Source organism: Gorilla gorilla, chromosome 15 (assembly GCF_029281585.2).
Source record: "Gorilla gorilla gorilla isolate KB3781 chromosome 15, NHGRI_mGorGor1-v2.1_pri, whole genome shotgun sequence".
NCBI lineage: Eukaryota > Metazoa > Chordata > Mammalia > Primates > Hominidae > Gorilla > Gorilla gorilla.
The window spans coordinates 17,468,047-17,491,539 of NC_073239.2; the positions used below are offsets into that span (position 1 = coordinate 17,468,047).

Consider the following 23,493-nt stretch of genomic DNA (forward strand, 5'->3'; position numbering starts at 1 on the left):
TGAGCCCCTGATATCACTGAGTCGCTAAACCAATGCCAGTGGCCAGCTCCTTTAGACTTCTTGTTATCTGAGAAAAACCCCTATTTGAAGAACCATTGCCACTTGGATCTTTTGTGTTACTTAAAGCAGAAAACATTCCTACCTGATACAGAAATAGGTAAGTTATAAGTGACATAAACAAATTAAAACAGTTGACCTGTTATTTTTGAAAGTGATTTGTTAGATAAAGTTCTATTTGTGCAATAAAGCATTTAAAAATAAAAGTACTGAGGCCAGGCACGGTGGCTCATGCCTGTAATCCCAGCACTCTGGGAGGCTGAGGCGGGCGGATCACCTGAGGTCAGGAGTTCGAGAGCAGCCTGGCCAGCATAGTGAAACCCTGTTTCTACTAAAAATACAAAAATTAGCCAGGCTTGGTGGCGGACACCTGTAGATCCAGCTACTTGGGAGCCTGGGGCAGGAGAATCACTTCAACCTGGGAGGCAGAGGTTGCAGTGAGCTGAGATCCTGCCACTGCACTCCAGCCTGGATGACAGAGCGAGACTCCGTCTCAAAGAAAAAAAAAAAAAAAAAAGTGCTGAGCTTAAAGGGAAAAATGTTTAATTTTATTGCTGACTATGAACACATTTGCCATTTAATCCAGATTATTTTAATTCTGATGCTAAGGCCATCCATTGTCTTTTGTTAGGAGTCAAACAAAATTTTAGTAACCAAAACATATTTTCAATAAAATTTTATATGTATATAAGTAAATAACAAAACAACAAAAAACAAAGAAAAAGCACCAAGAACCTATGTAAAATTTCATCATACAATTTCTATGCAAGCTGCTTGATTACAGAAAACTGTTCAAACTGTTCATCAAAAACGGAGTGGGATTTTCCATTGATATTTCAGATATTCAAATCAACCCATATTCTGAGTATCAATCTGAATTGCACAGGTTAAGATGTGAACCCTTCACATAGTGTTGAAGATGTGTTGAAATCTGTACTTGAATTGGCATTGCTTTCCTCAGAGTTAGGCTGCCTTCATGAGAAATATCTTCTATCCCTGAGAGATCAGCTACATCAAGATGGCTCATCAGCTAAATCACGTTGGTCAAAATACCTAGTAAAAAAAAAACAAAAACAATTTATGTATAAAGATATTAACTGTAGCACTATTTTTAATAGCCAAAGACCATAAGCAACCCAAATGTCCATCAATAAGAGACTGGTTAAATAAGCTATAGTATGTCTATATAGTGGAAAATTACGAAGCCATAAAAAGAGAAATGAGGGAAATATTTATACTGCTAAAGTATGAGGAACGTATTTATACTGCTAAAGTATGATTTCCAGGATTTATTAAGTGAAAAAAAACGAAGTACAGAACAGATTGTTCTGTATGCTACCTTATGTGAGAGTATGTGTAGGACTGCCAATATACGTGTTTGTTTATATTTTTCTTTTCCTTTTTGAGACAAGGTCTCACTCTGTCACCCAGGCTGGAGTGCAGTGGCATGATCATGGCTCATTGCCCAGACTGGTCTTGAACTCCTGGGCTCAAACAATTCTCCAGCCTCAGTCTCTCAAAGTGCTGGGATTACAGGCATGAGCCACCACATGTGGCCTACTTATACTTTTAAAAAGAAACAATGAATGAAAAGATAAAACAAAAATTAGTAATACAATGGTTAACTAGAGGAGAAAGGAAAACAGAGGATAATGAGGATAAAGATGGATGCTAAAATACTCCAAATGTACCTTGAATTATAATTTTAACTTTGGCAAGGTAACTATTTTATGTAATTATAAGATTAAATAAAAAGGAAAATCACGAATCAAATTTTGTCATGGCTCACTGCATTCTTGAACCCCTGGACTCAAGCAATCCTCCCACCTTGACCTCCCAAAGCACTGGGCTTACAGGTGTGAGTCACTGTGCCCAGCTTTCCTTTTTTTTTTTTTTCTTTTTTTTTGAGATGGAGTTTCGTTCTTGTTGCCCAGGCTGGAGTGCAATGGCACGATCTCAGCTCACTGCAACCTCCACCTCCCAGGTTCAAGCGATTCTCCTGCCTCACCATCCCGAGTAGCTGGGATTACAGGCATGCACCACCGTGCCCGGCTAATTTTCGTATTTTTAGTAGAGGCGAGGTTTCACCATGTTGGCCAGGCTAGTCTCGGACTCCTGACTTCAGGTGATCCACCCCGCCTTGGCCTCCCAAAGTGGTGGGATTACAGGTATGAGCCATCATGCCCGGTCCTTTTTTTCCTAAACTTTCAAATCTTTATGTCTTCTATTGTAAAGCTGTTAGCTTCAGAACCTTTTGTAGTCTAGAACTTTTTCCATTTTTATCTAACTTTTTGAGGGCAAAAAATACACTTGAATGTTTTTGCTTTCATAATTGCATAATACTGTAAAATCTCAACTGAGGCAGTCAGAAACTATACTTGTCTGAGGTTTCATTAATTACTGGTTTGCTGAGCCACTAATTACTTAACCTTTCTGAATCTGTGTCATTATCTGTAAAAGGAAAAAAATCAAGTCCAACAGAGCTGAAAGGAAAAAATTTATTAAAACAAAAACAAAAACACAACTCTGATCTATTGTAAAGAGTAGAGATACTATACATTAAGTAGGGTAATGCTATATCATCTCATTTAACTGCTACTACCAACAGATGAGGTAGGTATTAGCTTAATTTGTGATCAGCATAGTTAAAAGCTTAGCTCCGGAGTCAAAGTTGCCTGGGTTTGGATCATTACTCTAACACTTACTAGCTTTGTGATGGTAGTAATATTATTTAACCTCTCTCTGCCATGGTTTCCTCATCTGTAAACTGTTAACAGTACCCACCTTAGAAGGATTAAATGGGTTCCTCACTAAGAAAAATGCTTGGCACAAATTGCCCAGTAAATGTTAATTATCATCAGCAGCATAATTATTGTAGATCAAGAAACTAGATACTGAATATGTGAAAATATGGAAACAAGATTACTTGCCTTCCCAATATTTAAGTATATTATAAAGCTTTAAAAAGGTACTGGCATTGAAATAAAAACACTGATCTATGGAACAAAAATATGTCCAGGAGGAGACCTAAAATAAATATGTGTGTTTTACTGCCTGGCCAATAATGGTGAAACTCCATCTCCACAAAAATACAAAAATTAGCCGGGCATGATGGCAGATGCCTGTAATCCCAGCTACTTGGGAGGCTGAGGGGGGAGAATTGCTTGAACCCAGGAGGTGAAGGTTGTAGTGAGCCGAGATGGTGCCATTGCACTCCAGCCTGGGCAACAGAGCGAGACTCTGTCTCAGAACAAAACAACAAAAAAGTTTTCAAATAAATTCCAAGAATTTCTATGTAAGAAATGAAATATAACAGATACTAAATAAAAATATGCCACAACTGAAAATGAACGCAGGACACAGGCAATTAAACAAAAATGCAGGCTGAATGCAGTGGCTTTACACCTGTAATCCCTGCACTTTGGGAGGCTTAGGTGGGAGGATCGCTTGAACCCAGGAGTTTTGAGACCAGCCTGGGCAACATAGTGAGACCCTGTCTCTACGAACAATTTTTTTTAATTAGCCAGGTGTGGTGGTGCTTGGTTGTGGTCCTAGCTACTCAGGAGGCTGAGGTGGGAGGATTGCTGGAGCCCAGGAAGTTAAAGCTCTAGTGAGCTGTGATTGCGCCACTGCACCCTAACTATAGCAACAGAGTGAGACTCAAAAAAAAACCAACCAAACAAAAACCAAATGTAATAAATACAATCTAACCTCACTGACCTCACTGATAAACAAATAATAAAGAAGCCAAGGATTAACTATACCTGCTAACCAAGCAGATTAATAAATTCAAAGCAGGAACCCTCTCATCATCTTTGCTATCCTAAAAAAGAAAAAAGAAAAATTTAAATATTGTCTGTTCCTATTACTTTTGAAATAAATTTCCTATTAAGATGTAAAACATGAAACATGAAAACTTTATTATATGACAGTAATCATCATGTGGAAATAGGAGCCCTCAAAGAAAAAGCAGAAAACTGTAGAATTAATGATTCCTTGAGAAACATCTAAGACTATCTTTTAAATAAAGATTCTGAATAGGGAAAAAAAAATAAAGAGGGATCTAAGGGGGATAACTTGGGGGAAATTTTTCCCTGGTTCCTACTAAAGGAACAATAAGAATCCTGTGTCTTAACTGTACAGTGATGAATATATATATATATATTCATATATGGATTATATATGTGTCTTAACTGTAGTGAATATGTATTCATATATAATATATATTAATATAATACATATATGAATAAATATATCACTGTAGTCAAGACACAGGATTCTTATTGTTCCTCTCTATATAATGCATACAATATATGTGAGGATATATATAGAATATATATGAATATATATATATTCATCACTGTACAGTCAAGACACAGGATTCTTATTGTTCTTATATATATATTCATTACTGAATATATATATATTAAGATATATATAAAGATATATATACATATATATATACACACACACACACCAGGCGCAGTAGCTCATGCCTGTAATCCCAGCACTTTGGGAGGCTGAGGCAGGTGGATCACCTGAAGTCAGCAGTTCGAGACCAGTCTGGCCAACATGGTGAAACCCTGTCTCTACTAAAAATACAAAAATTAGCCAGGCATGGTGGCGGGCGCCTGTAATCTCAGCTACTCTGGAGGCTGAGACAGGAGAATTGCTTGAACCTGGGAAGCGGCGGTTGCAGTGAGCCGAGACCGCACCATTGCACTCCAGCCTGGGTGACAGAGCGAGACTCCATCTCACAAAAAAAAAAAAAAAAAAAAAAAAAGGCTGAAGCTACAGCAGCCATCTTGGATCATAAGATGAGCATGAGGATGAAAGCCGCATATGACAAAACTCAAAGGTCTGGGTGGGTTACTGCCATCTTAGTAAAAATCTAATTTTTTTACCTACTTCTTTTTTGAGACAGAGTCTCACTCTGTTGCCCAGGCAAGAGTGCAGTGGTGCAATCTCAGCTCACTGCAACCTCTGCCTCCTAGGTTCAAACGATTCTCCTGCCTCAGCCTCCTGAGTAGCTGGGATGACAAGCACCCACCACCACACCCAGCTAAATTTTGTATTTTTAGTAGAGATGGGGTTTCACCATGTTGGCCAGGTTGGTCTCAAACTCCTGACCTCAGGTGAGCCACCCGCCTCAGCCTCCCAAAGTGCTGGGATTATAGGTGTGAGCCACCACGACCAGCCCAGACTTCTTTATCTCAGAAAACATTTCCATATTATTTAAGCTACTATTATTTTGGGCTTTACAAATCTAATTGCCACCAATAAAATATTCCATGTGTTTTCCTATTTCACTGAACTCCTTCTTTACCACCATATAAATTGGTGGGTGCTTTTAATTTTAAACAGTAAGTTGCAACTTACCACTAAGAGCCTCACTTCAGAGCACCTTCTTGCAAGCTGCCGAATCAGTGAATGAGCCTCAGGTAACAAAGGCTTTTCAAGACAAGCCAATAAAGCATAAAGCCATCTTCCCTAAAAAAAAATTCAAAAAAGTAATATTTAGACAAATACTGAACCAGAAGTTTATTTTTTAAATGTCCAATGTTATGCCTGATTATCTGCTATGAATAAATTCATAGAACATTTAACTATATTATGTTTGGGTATAGACAAGAAAGCCTCATTTGGAGAGCCAGGTGTTATCTCTTGTGTCCTATAATTACAGACACAGGACATTGGATACCTCAAAATATTCCCTGATCTCCAAAGAGTTTGTTTCAGATATTCTTATGATAGGAAGTTCTCATTTGTAAGCAGAACACTACATTAAGATGAATATAAATACTGGAAAAAATTAAGATACATTTTTTTCTTTGTTCTGTATGGACAGATATAGAAGTCATTTTATAATTGTATAATTTTGTCCTCTGGGGACATACAAAGAAACTATACTACAGATGAAATAATCTTTTGACACTTCTATAAATACTATGACAGGCTCAATGTATCCCCACTCCCTTTTAAAATGGGGTTTTCAGCTACAAAATGAATACATATTTGATGCAGTAAAACTGTGAAGAATACCACAAGCACAAGAAAAAACAAACCTGTAGTCCCAACATTCCAGATCAAACTTTGATTCACTTTAAAAATGTTCTTCTTTTTCCTATTCGTATGTACAACTTTCTTTTTTTTGAGACAGAGCTTCACTCTTGTTGCCCAGGCTGGAGTGCAATGGCGCGATCTGGGCTCACTGCAACCTCCGCCTCCCGGGTTCAAGCAATTCTCTTGTCTCAGCATCCTGAGTACCTGGAATTACAGGCATGTACCACCCCACCCGGCTAATTTTGTATTTTTAATAGAGACCGGGTTTCACCGTGTTGTTCAGGCTGGTCTCGAACTCCTGACCTCAAGTGATCTGCCTGCCTTAGCCTCCCAAAGTGGTGAGATTACAGGCGTGAGCCACCATGCCCGGGTGTACAACTTTTTTTCAATACAATTTCATCAGTTGTAATATCATCTTGTAGCCATATTTTTTATTTATAATACATAATAAAATGTTTACCATGTTGTTTTTGTCCTTTTTCTTTTTTTTTTTTTTGAGATGGAGTCTCGTTCTGTCATCCAGGCTGGAGTGCAGTGGTGCCATCTTGGCTCACTGCAACCTCTGCCTCCCAGGTTCAAGCAATCCTCCTGCCTCAGCCTCCTGAGTAGCTGGGACAACAGGCGCCCGCCACCATGCTCAGCTAATTTTTGTATTTTTAGTAGAGATGGGGGTTTCACCATGTTGGCCAGGCTGGTGTCGAACTCCTGACCTCAAGTGATCCGCCCACCTCGGCCTCCCTGAGTGCTGGGATTACAGGAGTGAGCCACCCCACTCAGCCATCCCTTGTAGTTAAATGGGATTAACAAGGGAATGTTAAGTGTCTTGTTGAGAGTATTTAATAACATTCCCTTGTTTAATCTCATTTAACAACATGGGGAAAGTTTATTAAGTATTGCAAGTAAAATGGTGACAAAGGGTATGTATATTCATTAAGGTTTTTCAGATATGATCACCAGATTGTATCCTGGAAAGGTTATACCAAATTTGTATTTCCACCAGTAGTATATACAACTTTGTTTATTCTGAGCAACATATCACTTCGGGGAAACCTAAAAAATATTAGGACAAAATTTAAATAGCAATTTATACAACACACTAAATGGGTTCCTCAGGCAAACTCAAATCAATAGTTAAGACTTTTTCTTACAGAAAAAGATTCAAATCCAGGTTTCTTTTACAAATTGTGGAATTCTTTTTCTATAAAAAAAAATTATATGTTTCAACTTGACTCAAATTTTAAGGGATACATTTACTATGTAAAGCTAGCATTTAAATTAAATATTCTCCACACTTGTCCCAGCTACGCAGGAGGCTGAGGCAGGAGGATTGCGTGAACTTGGGAGGCAGAGGTTGCAGTGAGCCAAGATGGCACCACTGCACTGCAGCCTGGGTGACAGAGTGAGACTCCATCTCAAAAAAAAAAAAAAAAAAAAAACTTGTCTGCAGCGAGATAAGGAGTTTGTACCTTGCACCAGGATATACATCAACTTTCATTGACTTTTTTTCTCCAAGACTTTCTCAATGAAGGAAGTAGTATGTTGATTTACATTCTAGTGTTTCTATTTGACTACAAACAAGTATAGTTCAGATTATACATATATATACACATCCACACACACACACACACATATATAAATATAAATATAAATACTGGCTGGGTGCAGTGGCTCACGCCTGTAATTCCAACACTTTGAGAGGTGGAGGTGGGCAGATCACCTGAGGTCATGAGTTCAAGACCAGTCTGGCCAACATGGAGAAAGCCTGTCTCTACAAAAATACAAAAATTAGCTGGGTGTGGTGGCAGGCGCCTGTAATCCCAGCTACTTGGGAGGCTGAGGCAGGAGAATCACTTGAAACCAGGAGGTGGAGGCTGCAGTGAGCCAAGATCGCGCTACTGCACTCCAGCCTGGGCAACAGAGGGAGATTCCATCTCAAAACAAACAAATAAATAAAAAATAAATAAATACTGTAGCATCACATCAAGTACAGTCATGCGTCACTTAATGAAGGGAGGTATATTCTGAGAAATGCATTGTTAGGTGATTTTTGTCCCTGGATGAACATCATAGAGTATACTTACACAAACCTAGGTGGTATAGTCTACTATACACCTAGACTATATTGCATAGCCAATTGCTCCTTGGCTACAAACCTATATAGCACATTACTATACTGAATACTGTAGGCAACTGTAACATAATGGTAAACATCTATGCATTCAAAAAAACCATATATTTATTTTTTAAGATAGGGTCTCACTCTGTCACTCAGGCTAGAGTGCAGTGGCACAATCATGGCTCACTGCAGCCTCAACCTCCCCAGCCTTAGGTGATCCTCCTGCCTCAGCCCTCCCTAGTAGTTGGGATTACAGGCATGAGCCACTGTGCCTGGCCACATCTAAACATATTTAAATACTGGAAAGGAGCTGGGCTCAGTGGCTCATGCTTGTAATCCAAACAGTTTGGGAGGCCAAGGTGGGAGGAACACTTGAGCCTAGGAGTCTGAGATCAGCCTGGGGAACATAGTGAGACCTTGTCTCTATTTAAAAAACACAAAAGGCCGCACACATGGCGGCTCATGCCTGTAATTCCCAGCATTTTGGGAGGGTGAGGAGGCAGGATCATTTGGACTCAGTTCAAGACCAGCCTGGACAACACAGTGAGACCTTGTCTCTAATAAAAAAAACAAAAAACAAAAAACAAAAAAAACTGGGCGTGGCTGCATGCGCCTGTAGTCCCAGCTACTCAGGAGATTGAGGCAGGAGGACTGCTTGAGCTGGGGAGATCAAGGTTGCAGTGAGCTATGATTGTAATACTGCACTCCAGCCTGGGTAACAGAGCGAGACCTTGTCTCAAAAAAAAAAAAAAAAAAGAAAAGAAAAAAAGAAAATGTGCAGTAAAAATACAGTATTATAATCCTATAGGAGCACCATTGTATATGTGGCCCACAGTTGACCCAAAACGTCTAATTTTTGCCTACATTATGAAAAGAAAAACATGCAATACTACCAATTCCGGAGTAAAGTCTCTTTCTCCAAACCAATTACTCAGATATTCCAAGACACTAGTTACTGTTGCCTAAAAAAAAAAAGAGGGGGTGGAGAAGAGTTGTATTAATAATAAAACATGAATTCAACATGAGTTTCATTAAGTTTATTTAGAAAGCAACTCTGATGTTAAAAATGGCCTCATTCTTTAAACTTTCAAAGAAAGCTAATTTGTTTGACTCTAATTAGTTTGATTAGGCGGCTTATCCAATTAGGCTTTTTTTTTTTTTTTTTTTGAGATGGAGTCTCGCTCTGTTGCCCAGGCTGGAGTGCACTGGTGCGATCTTGGCTCACTGCAACCTCCGCCTCCCGGGTTCAAGCAATTCTCCTGCCTCAGCCCCCTGAGTAGCTGGGATTACATGCATGCACCACCACATCCGGCTAATTTTTGTATTTTTAGTAGAGGCAGGGTTTCTGCATGTTGGTCAGGCTGGTCGAACTCTCGACCTCAGGTGATCTGCCCTCCTCGGCCTCCCAAAGTGCTGCGATCACAGGTGTGAGCCACTGCGCCTAGCCCCAGTGAGGCTTTCAAAACAAATATTTTCACACTTTCAAATATCAACTAACACCTTGGTTTAAATCCTAGGATTTAGTTTGCAACTATTAATAATTTAGTTTGTAACTACTTGAAAGACTTCACAAGGTTAAAAAAAAATGTATTTGTGGCCAGGCTCAGTGGCTCTTGCCAGTAATCTCAGCACTTTGGGAGGCCGAGGCAGGTGGATCACTTGAGGGCAGTTTGAGACCAGCCAGGCCAACATGGTGAAACCCCATCTCTACTAAAAATACAAAAATTAGCCGGGCATGGTGGTGAGTGAATGTAGTCCCAGCTATTTGGGAGGCTGAGGCTGGGGAATCCCTTGAACCTGGGAGGCAGAGGTTGCAGTGAGCCAAGATTTTGCCACTGCACTCCAGCCTGGGCAACAGAGTGAGACCCTGTCTCAAAAAAAAAAAAAAAAAAAAAAAAACAATGGCACACCTGAGGTCAGGAGTTTGAGACCAGTCTGGCCAACATAGCAAAACCCCGTCTCTACTAAAAATACGAAAATTAGCCAGGCATGGTGGCGAGGTCTGTAATCCTAGCTACTCGGGAGGCTGAGACAGGAGAGCTGCTTGAACCCAGGAGGCAGAGGTTGCAGTGAGCTGAGATCCTGCCACTTCACTACAGCCTGGGCAAAAGAGCGAAACTCTGTCTCAAAAAAAAAAAAAAAGATGTATTTGTAAAAATAACATCAGTTGGCCAGGCGCGGTGGGCTCATGCCTATAATCCCAGCACTTTGGGAGGCCGAGGCGGGTGGATCACAAGGTCGGGAGACCAAGACCATCCTGGCCAACATGGTAAACCCCATCCCTGCTAAAATACAAAAAATTAGCTGGGTGTGATGGTGTGCGCCTGTAGTCCTAGCTACTAGGGAGGCTGAGGCAGGGGAATTGCTTGAACCTGGGAGGTGGAGGTTGCAGTGAGCCAAGATTGTGCCACTGCACTCCAGCCTGGCGACAGAGCGAGACTCCCTCTCAAAAAACAAAACAAAACAAAAAACCATCAGTTTATTTCCAAATTCAAATTAAATCAAAGTACAAATCTGAATAAAAATTTAGGTGGAGAAAAATCTGTTTTTAAACTATACAGATGGATTTATCAAACTCTTGAAAATATTCTCTGGTTTATTCAAATACAGTTGATGGTTACAACAAAAATGACACTGATGGAATTTAGTATGACTGCTACAATATCTTAATGCAAATGATTAAGTAACACTGTCAGCTTGTGTATTATTTCCAATAGAATATCACCCACAAAAAAAATTGTTGGCTGGGCCCAGTGGTTCACACCTGTATTCCCAGCATTTTGGGAGGCTGAGGTGGGAGGATCGCTTGAGCTCAGGAGTTCCAGACCAGCCTGGACAACACAGTGAGACCTTGTCTCTACCAAAAATAAACAAACAAAATTAGCCAGGCATGGTAGCACATGCCTGTGGTCCCAGCTACCAGGAGGCTGAGGTGGGAGGATTGCCTGAGCCCCAAAGTACAAGACTGCAGTGAGCCAAGATCACATCACTGTACTCCAGCATGGGCAACAGAATGAGACCCTGCCAAAAAAAAAAAAAAAAAAGGCTTCCAAAGGTACCCAACGCTATGTGAAGATAAAATTAAATTTTTATTTGCTTTTTAAATGAATAAGAGTCCTTACTCCTAAAAAAACCGAAGAACCAAACTCCATAATTCTTCCCTTCTGATCCAAGAAATCATATATTTCAATCTTTCTTTTTTTTTTTTTTGAGACAGAGTCTCGCCCTGTCGCCCAGGCTGGAGTGCAATGGCACGATCTCGGCTCACTGCAACCTCTGCCTCCCAGGTTCAAGCGATTCTCCTGCCTCAGCCTCCCAAGTAGCTGGGATTACAAGTGCACGCCTCCACATCCAGCTAATTTTTGTATTTTTAGTAGAGATGGGGTTTTACCATGTTGGCCAGGCTGGTCTCGAACTCCTGACCTTGTGATCCACCTGCCTTGGCCTCCCAAAGTGCTGGGATTACAGGCATAAGCCCCCGCGCCCGGCCCATATTTCAATCTTAATAGAATGTATAGGACATCTAGAACTAGAAATAGCAATCTAACCTTAGTACAGATTACATAACCCCTTAGTACATAACCCCTGAACTTGCAATGGGGTTATGTGCTGATAAACACATTGTAAAGTTGAAAATTCCTAAAATGGCTGGGCATGGTGGCTCATGCCTGCAATTCCAGCACTTTGGGAGGCCAAGGTGGGTGGATCACTTGAGGCCAGGAGTTCGAGACCAACGTGGCCAACATGACAAAATCCTCTCTCTACTGAAAATACAAAAATTAGCCAGGCATGGTGGGAAAAAAGAAATCCTAAACTGAACCATTGTAAGTCAGGGACCTTGTATTTAATTCAAACCCCAGAATCTAAGACTTATAACTGAAAGCTACAGAAATGAATACTCTAGCACCATGATTAAGACAGAGCATGAGCTCTGGAGTTAGATCTACCTGGCACTGAATCTCAGTACTGCCATTTACTTGCTGAAAAACCACCTGCAAGTTACTTAACCTCAAATGCTGTTTCCTCATCTATAAAAAGTAGTTATCAATAATAACTCTCCATAGAGGGTTGTAGTAAGGATTAAATAAGAACCATTAAAGAGCTTAGGACAAAGTCTTGCATACTGTAAGAATTCAGTATATGTATTAACAATTCAAATACTTTCACACACAATGCTAACAAAAAAATGCATATATCTCTATTATTAATTTTACCTGATTCATTCTGCTAACAATACTAAGCAAGGGAGGAAAACCAATCTGAAAGAAAAAATGAGACTGAATTTTACTAAATGGTATTATAAGGAAAAGCTTCATTTTTTTTTTTTTTTTCAAACTGGTGAATTTCTTGCCACACTGTTGTTTAGAAACAAAGAACAAATAAAAGAAAATTCTTTCATTGTCCATAACAACGAGACATTCCGGAAACTACTATGTTTGTAATGCGGAAAGAAATAATGCCTTAAATTTTGAATATGTAATTTTTTTTTTAGATGGGGTCTCACTCTGTCACCCAGGCTGGAGTGTAGTGGCGCGATCTTGGCTCACTGCAACCTCTGCTTCCTGGGCTCAGGTGATGCTCCCACCTGAGCCTCACGAGTAGCTAGGACCACAGGTGCATGTCAACACGCCCAGCTAATTTTTTTGTATTTTTGGTAGAGATGAGGTTTTGCCATGTTGCCCAGGTTGGTCTGGAACTCCTGAGCTCAAGTGATCTACCTGCCAGAGCCTCCCAAAGTGCTGTGATTACAGGCATGAGCCACCTCACCTGGTCTGAATTTGTAAATTTTTAAATAAAGTATGATTTTAGTAAGTAAAATGTTAAAGACTAAAAATGTTTTAAATGATAGTACTTGAAAAAACTAACTTATTAAGTATATCCAATAAAACTGTAACATTGATAAGATGACATTAATATGTTGTATACACCATTTCAAAATCTTCAGCTAAAGCTAATATTTTCAAGAATTAAGGACACTTGAATTAGAATGACATTTTTCAAACCTAATTTGATTCAATTTTTAAAAGTCTACTTTGGAGTCTGAGGCTGTGATTCCTAATTATGAAAATACCACTGATTTGTGAGAAACTTAAGAGGATATACATTAAATGCTTACTTCCTTAAGGGTTTTTTTTAACATGGTGTATTTTACTTGTATGTATTATCTGAAAATAAGCTAAATAAGTAAGTTTTAATTCTTTATAAATTAAAAACCATTTTTGGCCAGCCATGATGGCTCATGCCTATAATCCCAGCAGGAGGATTGCCTGAGCCCAGGAGCAACATGGTGAAAACTTCTCTCTACAAAAAAATTTTTTTTAAAAATTAAAAAACTTATCGCTACAAAAAATTTAAAAATTAGCTGGGTGTGGTGGTGGGTGCCTGCTGCCCCTGGTATGTTGAAGGCTGACGTGGGAGGAGTGCTTGAGCCCAGGAGGTTGAAGCTGTAATGAGCTATGAGTGCACTACTGCACTCCAGCCTGGATGACAGAAGAAGACCCTGTCTCAAAAAAAAAAAAAAAAAAAAAAAAAAAATATATATATATATATATATAACTATTTTTGAAATGTAGCATATATTAAGGATATCATCCAAAAGATCAATTGGTTATATAGAAAGAGTACCAAATTAACTTCCCTAAGATTTGAGTCTATTTATACTCCTGCACCACGTCTAAGAGTACTTGTTTCCCCAGCTCTTGTCAATATGGTGTATCAAACTTTCTTGGCCAATATGTTACCTGAAAAATAGCACCTTGGCATAGTTATGTTATACTTCTATTACAAGTGATTTTTGGCATCTTGTCATATAAGAATAATTTCATTTCCTTTCTGTGAGGTATCTATATCCTTTGGCTATTTTTTATTGGGCAGGGGAGGGGTGATTCTTGGTCTTTTTATTGATTCTTGGGGCTCTTTACATTTTTAGGAAAAATTAGTTTTAAATGTGAAAAACACAATGTGGCACCATATAGCAAATAATAAATACCTGTTGAACTGAAAAGAACTACATGCTATAGGGAGTAAGCGCTAATGCAGAGGCATGCACTGGATTCTCAAGGAACACCTGCAAACTTGGGGGCAGGTAAATTCTGAAGGACAAGGAGTTGGCTACATAACTTATGATTACAGCCACATGAATTTTAAAGATATCCTCAACATTTCATCTTTAGAATATGTGATTTACTTTATTTTTTACAGGCCCATGAAGTGATAGATGTGATTATGCATTTTAAAGCACCTAATTGTGTCGATTTCCATTTTTTCCCTGGCTACTCATAACACTGTTTGCCTGCTGCCTCATCATTTAAAGAAACTATGAATCTTATCCAACTCATAAAATGATTACCAAGCCAAACATAAGGGATATGAAGCCAAACTAAAAAAAGTCACAGTAAATTGTTTCAGAAACTAAGCTGTTTTGTTAGGTTGAAGAGCTAACAAACTCAGTCTGGGTTGGCAAACATTTTCTATCAAGAGTCAGACAGCAAATATTTTAGGCTTTGCAGGCCACATAAAGTCTCAGCCACATATTATTTGTTTCTTTTTTACTCTTTCAAACCCTAAAAACAATCCTTAGCTCATGGATATAAAAAAGGCCATGAACTGGACTTGGCCCAGGGTAGAGTTTGCTGACCCCTTATATTAAGTGGTGCACCAAAATTAAGATGCTTTTTGTTCTGTTTATCCACACAGCCCTTACTTGTACATAATCTATTCCAGGACTTTCATTTGTGGCTGGTCCAACAGCCCCGTCAGCACATAACTTTTCACCCAGACAAAATTTCTTCCAGCCTTCTTCATCTTCAGATTTTGGCTAAAAGAAAAAAAAAAAAAACTGATTTATTCCTGTGTATTAATTTTTACACTGAACAGTAAAAAAAAAGAAGTTAAGGCCTTCCATATTCCCATTACCTCAACCCAAAGATACGGTGCCAGTTATGGGGAGAATCTCTGTCCCCAAATTTGTATGTTAAAACCTTAAACTCCAGTACCTCAGAATGTGACTGTATTTGGAGACAGGGCCTTTAAAGAAGTGATTAATTTAAATTGAGGCCATTAGGGTGAGCCGTAATCCAATCTTACTAGTGTCCTTATAAGAGGAAATTTGGATTCACAAAGAGACACCAGGGACTCCCACACACAGAGGAAAGACCACGTGAGAAAACAGGGAGAAGGTGGCCCTATGCAAGCCAAGGAGAAAAGCCTCAGAAAAGACCAACCTTAGGCCGGGTGCAGTGGTTCACGCCTGTAATCCCAGCACTCTGGGAGGCCGAGGCAGGCGATCACATGAAGTCAGGAGTTCAAGACCAGCCTGGCCAACATGGCAAAACCCCGCCTCCATATACAAAAAAAAAAAAAATTAGCCGGATGTGGTGGTGCACACCTGTAATCCCAGCTACCCAGAGGCTGAGGCAGGAGAATCGCTCGAGCCTGGGAGGCAGAGGCTGCAGTGAGCAGAGATCGCGTCATTGCACTCTAGCCTGGGCAACAAGAGCGAAACTCTGCCTCAAAAAACAAACAAACAAACAAACAAAAAAAAGAGACCAACCTTGCTGCCACCTTGTTCTTTGACTTTCAGCCTTCAAGACTGTGAGAAAATAAATACATTTCTGTTGTTTAATCCACCTAGTCTGTTATGGCAGCCCTGACAAACATAGTGCGTAAGTGGCTACACAATATGTGGGACATGTTGTTTTTCCTTATTATTACATTTTTTGAGACAGGGTCTTGCTCTGTCGCCCAAGTTGGAGTGCAGAGGTGTGATTACAGTTCATTGCAGCCTGAATCTCCTGGGCTCAAATAATTCTGCCACCTCAGCCTCTTGAGTAGCTGGGACTACAGGCACATGCCACCATGCCTGATAATTTTTAAATTTTTTTTTTAGAGATAGTTGTCTCACTATGTTGCCCAGGCTGGTCTCAGACTCCTGGCCTCAAGCAATTCTTCTGCTTTGGCTTCCCAAAGTGCTGGGATTACAAGTGTGAGCCGCTGTGCCCAGCCAAGATGTGTTTAGTTTGGACAAGACTTTAGTGGACACTGACAGACAATGGTGTGTCCAAAAGAAGATGTTAAAGACAGAAATAAGTATGGGGGAAAAAATGCACCAAGAACACTTAATAGAATGAAGGATATTTATCCCATGTAAAGAGACGTGATTACATATTTCACATATTTGAAGGATTGTCCAATCAAAGAAGAAACAGATCTACTCATGCTGCCAGACAGAAAAAGCAGGACTATTTGGGAGAAGCATTCAGCTCAATATAACCTCCTTAACAAAATAACCTTTGTTTGTACATATCACCTTGTATATTACTTTGTATAGGTGCATTTTCCCCCTAGGGATAAGTAGCTTTCATTAAATCCTTAGGATGAATCACCTGAGGTCAGGAGTTCTAGACTAGCCTGGCAATATGGTGAAACCCTGTCTCTACTAAAAATACAAAAATTAGCTGGGTGTGGTGGCAGGCACCTGTAATCCCAGCTACTTGGGAGGCTGAGGCAGGAGAATTGCTTGAATCCGAGAGACAGAGGTTGCAGTGAGCCAAGATTGTGCCACTGCACTCCAGACTGGGCAACAAGAGCAAAACTCCATCTCAAAAAAATAAATAAAATAAAATAAAATAAAACCTCAAGATGAACATGAGACCACTACAAAGTTAAACCCTATTGTCTTGGAATAAGGTTATCTACCTTTTCCTAACACTCTATTAGGTCAGAAGCTGTTTCTGTTTCAGTTAGTACTGAATATCCTGATTATTAAATATAGCACATGCTTAAATTATTTGATCAATTAATAAACAAATGTTTATGTTTTCACACAGTTGCCATCACAGTGTACTTTATTTTTTAAATAATTTAAATAGAGACAGGGTTTTGCCATGTTGCCCAGGCTGGTCTTGAACTCCTGAGCTCAGGTGATCTGCCCACCTCAGCCTCCCAAAGTGCTGGGATTATAGGCATGAGCCACTGTGCCTGGCTCAGAGTGTACTTTAAAATATTTTCATTTTATTACTTATATGATGTTTGCATTTGCCACGACAAACACTTAAAATTGCTACATAATATTCCACTGTTCTGACGGACCATAGTTTATTGAATCAATTATGTTAGGTCATTTCCATTTTTGACAAAATTTTATCAAGTCATAATGTTACTGATGTGGCTTCTTTTTTAGTTAGTGGGCATGCACCCAAAAGGCCTTCCACTAAGTAAGAAAAAAATATATTTACCTACCTAGCCCTGTCCCTCCTACATACATACATCCTTGGTACTAGGAAGGCACCATTGCATAGTCAAAGGCACACAGGCTTTAGAGACAGACCAACTTGGGTTTGAACCCTAAGCATACCTTTTGTGTGTTTATATGCGCATGCTTCTTTGATAGAAGGACTAGCTATACCTTTTACAAGTTAAATGACCATTGGCAAGTGATAAGTTACTTCCCTTCACGCTTTTCCTGGAGCAGAGCTTCCAAATGGTATGCAGAAGCATACAGAGATGCCATATACTGAATCTCTCAGCTTTCGGCTGGTTTCAGGAAGAATATGCAAGCAGTCATTTATTCTAATGTGTCACCACGTAAAAGATATCAGGAAGCACTGCCTAAAGGAAGCTTCTAAAATCTAAAATCTATGAACTACCTGAAACTAAAATGTTGTGCATAGGTGCATTTTTTTTCCCTCTGAAGATAAATAGCTTTCATTAGATTCTACGAAAGAATATGAAGTCCCCTAAAAGGTTAAAAACTACTGTCCTGAGACAATGTATCATCTTTCCAACTCCTTTTTTCATTTGGTAGTCCTGATATATCTACTAAAGGGCTTAAAATTATATCTAAACTGATAAAATATAGGACATATGCATGACAATATACATGACAGGTTTCACTTATATGTCACTGGAATTGTGACACAGACTCATCACATTAAGCAGAAGCAGAATCCATTCACAAGTTCTGTAAACATGTGAGTTTACTGCATTGCACCATCACCTCATCAGGAAAATCCATTAAGCCTTTATTCAATTTTTTTTGTAAATATTGAAAATGTATTTATTTCCTAGAAAGTAAATGTCTAGAAGAATCCTTAAAAACTTGTGGAAGTTTCACAGTCACCTATCCAAAGTCCCCCAAGATATTGTGAATTAAAATTGACATGAAAGGCTGGGTACAGTAGCTCATGCCTGTAATCCAGCACTCGGGGAGGCTAGGGCAGGAGGATCACTTGAGCCCAGGAGTAAGAGACCAGCCTGGGTAACACAGGGAGACCTTGTCTCTACAAAAAATTTTAACAATTAGCTGGGCATGGTGGTATATGCCTTAAGTTCGAGCTACTTGGAAGGCGGTGGTGGGAGGATCACTTGAGCCCAGGAGGTCAAGGCTGCAGTGAGCCATGACTGCACTCTAGCCTGGGAGACAGAGCAAGACCCTGTCTCAAAAAAAAAAAAAAAAAAAAAAAAAAATTTGTCATGAAAATCTATACTTTCCAGGCTACTAATGTAATGAATTTTTACTATTAATGGTATATTGAAGAGAATGAAAGTAACACTGACTAGGCCAGTGAATCTTTAACGACTGGAAGTAAATATAGACTCTTTCAATCAGGTATACATTGTACATCTTAAAACTGAGAAACTTACATACCATTGTCACATTACTATCCAACTGTTGTGATTTCCAGTGACTTCTATGTTTGTTCACATTCTAAAGGAAGAAAACTTAGACATTAGACGGTACTCTTCAAAAAATGGATAACTGAAATCAGTTTCTGCACAAAATTGTAACCATCTAAAACTTGAAAAATGGGAAAGGTGGGAGGGGGTGAGATGTAAAAGACCATGTATTGGGTACAGAGTACACTGCTTGGGTGACAAGTGCACCAAAATCTCAGAAATCACCACTAAAGAACTTATCCATGTAACCAAAAACCACCTGTTCCCCAAAACTATTAAAATAAATAAATAAATAAAAATAAACAAAACTTAGAAAATATTTCAAACTGTATTATGTCTAATGATTATAAAAATAATTTGGTAATTAATTCATGAATATTCTGTATACTTTAGGATCATAAATTTTATTTTTCCAGCTACAGTCTAAGAGCAGAAATAAATCCAACAGGGGCTTAATTAGATTAAATATGACACTTACCTGTCGAACAGTTGAAAACTGTGCCACTTGTTGCTGTTGCCATTGAAGTGTTGGGGAATAACCTTCAGGGGCGGGTTGGCATCCTGAAAGCTAGAGATCAAGTTCACAAATATTAGGATCAACATTAGTGTCAAAACTAGAATCTCATGCCTCTGCAAAGCAAAAGTAAAACCAAGATAAAGTGTAAAATAAAATAAAGATTATACAAGAAAATAAAATATTTTTGCAGATGTAAAAAAGTAGGCATTTCACTTTATTATTTATATCTCAGTTAAAAATATTAGGGAAAGAGCCTTAGTCACCTTAATCAGAGAAATCTGGAAAGGTTTATAGTTGGAGTTTCTATGAAATCTAAATGACATGAGCCTGGAGAATATGATCTAGCCCTACCTGCCTTTCTAGAATAGCAAAACAGAAACAAAAAGAGAGCTATACCACAAATAAAGAATTCTGGTATGAAATACAGTTAGATAGAAGGAATGAGTTCTAGCGTTCAATAGCACAGTAGAGTGACTACAGTTAACAATAATTTATTGTATATTTCAAAACAGCTAGAAGATTTGAATGTTCCCAAAAGAAAGAAATGATAAATGAGGTGATGGCTATCCTAATTACTGATTATTATACATTGTATGCATGTATCAAAATATCACATATACTCCATAAATATGTACAATTATTATTGTGCCTGCGTGATAAAGCATGAAATTATGATTATTATGTATCAATAAAATTAAAAATAAGAACTTTGGTATGGGCAAAATGTACTTAAAGACGCTTAACTTTAAATTGTCTACTTCTGTTTTCTTTTTTCTTTTTTTTTTTTTGAGACGGAGTTTCGCTCCTGTTGCTCAGGCTGGAGTGCAATGGCCATCTCAGCTCACCGCAATCTCCGTCTCCCGGGTTCAAGCAATTCTCCTGCCTCAGCCTCCCGAGTAGCTGGGATTACAGGCATGTGCCACCACACCCGGCTAATTTTGTATTTTTAGTAGAGATGGGGTTTCTCCATGTTGGTCGGGCTGGTCTTGAACTCCCCACCTCAGGTGATCCGCCTGACTTGGCCTCCCAAAGTGCTGGGATTACAGGCGTGAGCCACTGAGCCCAGCCATACTTCTGTTTTCCAAAAGAGCACATACAGCCTGAGCAACATATCAAGACCCCGTCGCTACAAAAAATACAATTAGCTGGGCACGGTGGCACATGCTTGTCGTCTCAGCTACTGGGGAGACTGAGGTGGGAGGATGGCTTGAGCCCAAGAACTCGAGGCTGCAGTGAGCTATGATCGTGGCACTGTACTCTGGCCTGTGCAACAAAGCGAGACCCTGTCTCAATCAATCAATCAATCCCTCAAATTAGGTATATTAAGACATTCTGTTCCATTAAATGTCCATCAACTAAAAAACCCTGAAGAGGAATTATAGGAAAAATTACAGTGTCTGAATTAAAATTTCCTGATTACAAGTATCAGTTAGAGAAACTACTCTGAGCATGAAAAGGAAATTACTATCAACTATTTAAAATGCCACTCTCCCAGGCGCCTGTAGTCCCAGCTACTCGGGAGGCTGAGGCAGGAGAATGGTGTGAACTCGGGAGGCGGAGGTTGCGGTGAGCCGAGATCGCGCCACTGCACTCCAGCCTGGGCGACAGAGCGAGACTCTGAGACTCCATCTCAAAAAAAAAAAAAAGAAAGAAAAATAAATAAAATAAAATGCCGCCCTCCTTTGAGCTTAGGTTAAATAGCACCTCCTTAGAGAGACCTTTGCTGGCCAGGTGTGGTGGCTCACACCTGTAATCCCAGCACTTTAGGAGGCAGAGGCAGGCAGATCACTTCAGGTCAGGAGTTTGAGACCAGCCTGGCCAACATGGTAAAACCACGTCTCTACTAAAAATACAAAAATTAGTCAGGTGTGGTGGCACACGCCTGTAATCCTAGCTACTCAGGGGGCTGAGGCAAGAGAAGCTCTTGAACCTGGGAGGCAGAGGTTGTGGTGAGCTGAGATTGTGCCACTGCACTCCAGCCTGGGCGAAAAATTGAGATGCAAAAAAAAAAAAGGGGGAAAAAGAGAGCCCTTCTATGATTCCTCTATCTACAGTAGTTCTGTCATTTATTGATTATTATACATGCTTATTTTCTTCATAGCAATAATCACAATATGTAATTATTTGTTTGCTTGTTTACTCTCTGTCTTCCTCAGGAGAGTATGTAAACTCTACAAGGGTAGGAACCTTTTTTGTCTTATCCTCTGTTGAATTCCCAATGCCCGGCACAACCTAGTTGCTTAATTAAAGATGTGCTGGATAAATAAATAAATGAAAATGTCCAGAGTGCGCAAGTAGCTATAAAAGTGTAAGGCCGGGTATGGTGGCTCACACCTGTAATCCCAGCAGTTTGGGAGGCAGAGGTGGGCGGATCACGAAGTCAGGAGTTCGAGACCAGACTGGACAACATGGTGAAACCCCGTCTCTACTAAAAATACAAAAATTAGCCGGGTGTGGTGGTGGGAGCCTGTAATCCCAGCTACTCGGGAGGCTGAGGCACGGTAATCGCTTGAAACCGGAAGGCAGAGGTTGCAGTGAGCTGAGATCGCACCACTGCACTGCAGCCTGGGCAACAAGAGTGAAACTGTCTCAAAAAAAAAAAAAAAAGTGTAAGACATCTGGGTTTCTATTCTTAAAAAAAGTGAAACTTGGTCAAATTCAGAACATGCAAAGCACACTAAGATTAAACACCAATCCAATAACTGGAAAAAGTTCCTTAAAAAATAAAGGGGCCAGGTGAGGTGGCTCACGCCTGTGATCCCAACGCTTTGGGTGGCAGAGGAGGGAAGATCACTTGAGGCCAGGAGTTCCAGACCAGCTGGCAACAGTGGTCTATATAAACCTCTCTATAAACAAACAAACAAGCAAAAAATAAAAGATAGCATAAGTAACCCATTTAAAGACTCCTTTGAAAGGACTGGATAATGTCCCTGAAGTAAGATGGGCAAGACTCCACAAAGGCTAGAGTTACAGAAAGCCTCTTTAGAGGCAGTAAATGCCAATTGTCTTTCTGAAGGAAAAAGTACAAGCGAATGTCTAACTTTGCACGGAGTAGTCAAATCTTACGTCATAATTGATGCTGTCAGATACTATACGAAGAGCGTTAGTCTTTTAATTGGGGGGTTGGGGGTAATCTCCAGACGGTTAATAAAACTCACAGAAATATTCACACTTTGCTTCCTTTTCAACTTCTTTGGGTCAATTTGAGCTACCACAACATCTGGACATTGAGCTGCTTCGATCCTACAAATAAGTAATAAACGCGATAAATTAAATTTCTATTGTGCTTTGCTCAGGTGTAGTAAAACGAGCGATCCACTTCCACAGTTCATTGTGAAATCAGAAAAAAAATTCAGACTTCCAATTGAGGTACTAAACAATATATTTCTGAAATTATCTGGATTGAAAACAAATCTAAGAGCACACATCTTGATACGTGCAATCACGTTCAACAGAAACTCGCCCACGTTAGGATGTAATCCAGAATCCTGAATAGACCCGAACTCGCAACAGACTGGAACGGGAATAGAGCACCGAGGGCTGTACCCAGGGGCAGGGCAGAAGACCAGCCCACCCGCCCAGGGCCGAATCACTCACTGGACCCGCCTCAGGTATTCCTGAGGCGTCCTCGGGGGTACCGAGGGATCGAAACCTTCCGTCAAGTCGCAAGGCTCTACCGGCAATAGCCGAGGCATCAACTCTTCCACCGCGGACTCCGCTGGTACCCACGCCATGGTTTTCAAACCAGCCAGTTCCGCTCGGCGCATGCGCCCATTCTAGGTCACAGCGCAGGCGCACTAATAGACACCTTAGGCGCGGAGCTGAGCAAGTGGCAGTTTAGGGAGCGTTAACTGCGCATGAACAAATTGCTGCTTGCCTCAAGGTTAAGGCTCCGGTGGTGTAATAAAGGATCTGAGAATTTAATTCCTAGCTGAATTGGTTCGAACGCGTTTCTGGGTCTTTTACCCTCTGTTTTGTCTTCCAACGCTGGGTAAAGGCCGAGGGTTAGCAACTTTTATGCATCTCTAGTAGTGAGGGATCCTTAAAAATGTTTTTTGAATTA

The 23,493-nt window shown here is 39.9% G+C and overlaps 1 protein-coding gene across 2 annotated transcripts; it reads right to left on the reverse strand.

Annotated features, from left to right (window-relative positions):
• Window positions 1-626: 626 nt before the first annotated feature.
• On the reverse strand, window positions 627-23,225 carry GEMIN2 (gem nuclear organelle associated protein 2). Of its 2 annotated transcripts, XM_031001696.3 has the most exons (10): window positions 23,028-23,225; window positions 22,589-22,673; window positions 19,392-19,481; window positions 18,885-18,944; window positions 14,940-15,053; window positions 12,451-12,495; window positions 9,130-9,198; window positions 5,437-5,547; window positions 3,822-3,880; window positions 627-1,110 (listed from the first exon to the last, which is right to left on the reverse strand). In XM_031001696.3, the coding sequence occupies exons 1-10, from the start codon at window positions 23,195-23,197 to the stop codon at window positions 1,071-1,073; spliced, it is 843 nt and encodes a 280-aa protein (XP_030857556.1). In that variant the 5' UTR covers window positions 23,198-23,225; the 3' UTR covers window positions 627-1,070. The 2 variants fall into 2 exon arrangements, with proteins under 2 accessions (XP_030857556.1, XP_030857557.1); XM_031001697.3 differs by lacking the exon at window positions 12,451-12,495 and having other exon boundaries at window positions 23,028-23,215.
• Between the last annotated feature and the right edge of the window lie 268 nt (window positions 23,226-23,493).

Coding starts and splice junctions, on each gene's coding strand:
- GEMIN2 (XM_031001696.3), bottom strand. CDS start 23,197: ATGCGCCGAGCGGAACTGGCTGGTTTGAAAACCATGGCGTGGGTACCA. Junction 12,496..14,939: donor CTGGAATAGATTATGTACAA/GTAAGGGCTGTG, acceptor TTTTTCTTTCAG/ATTGGTTTTCCTCCCTTGCT. Junction 5,548..9,129: donor GAGACTTTACTCCGGAATTG/GTAGTATTGCAT, acceptor ATTTTTTTTTAG/GGAAGATGGCTTTATGCTTT.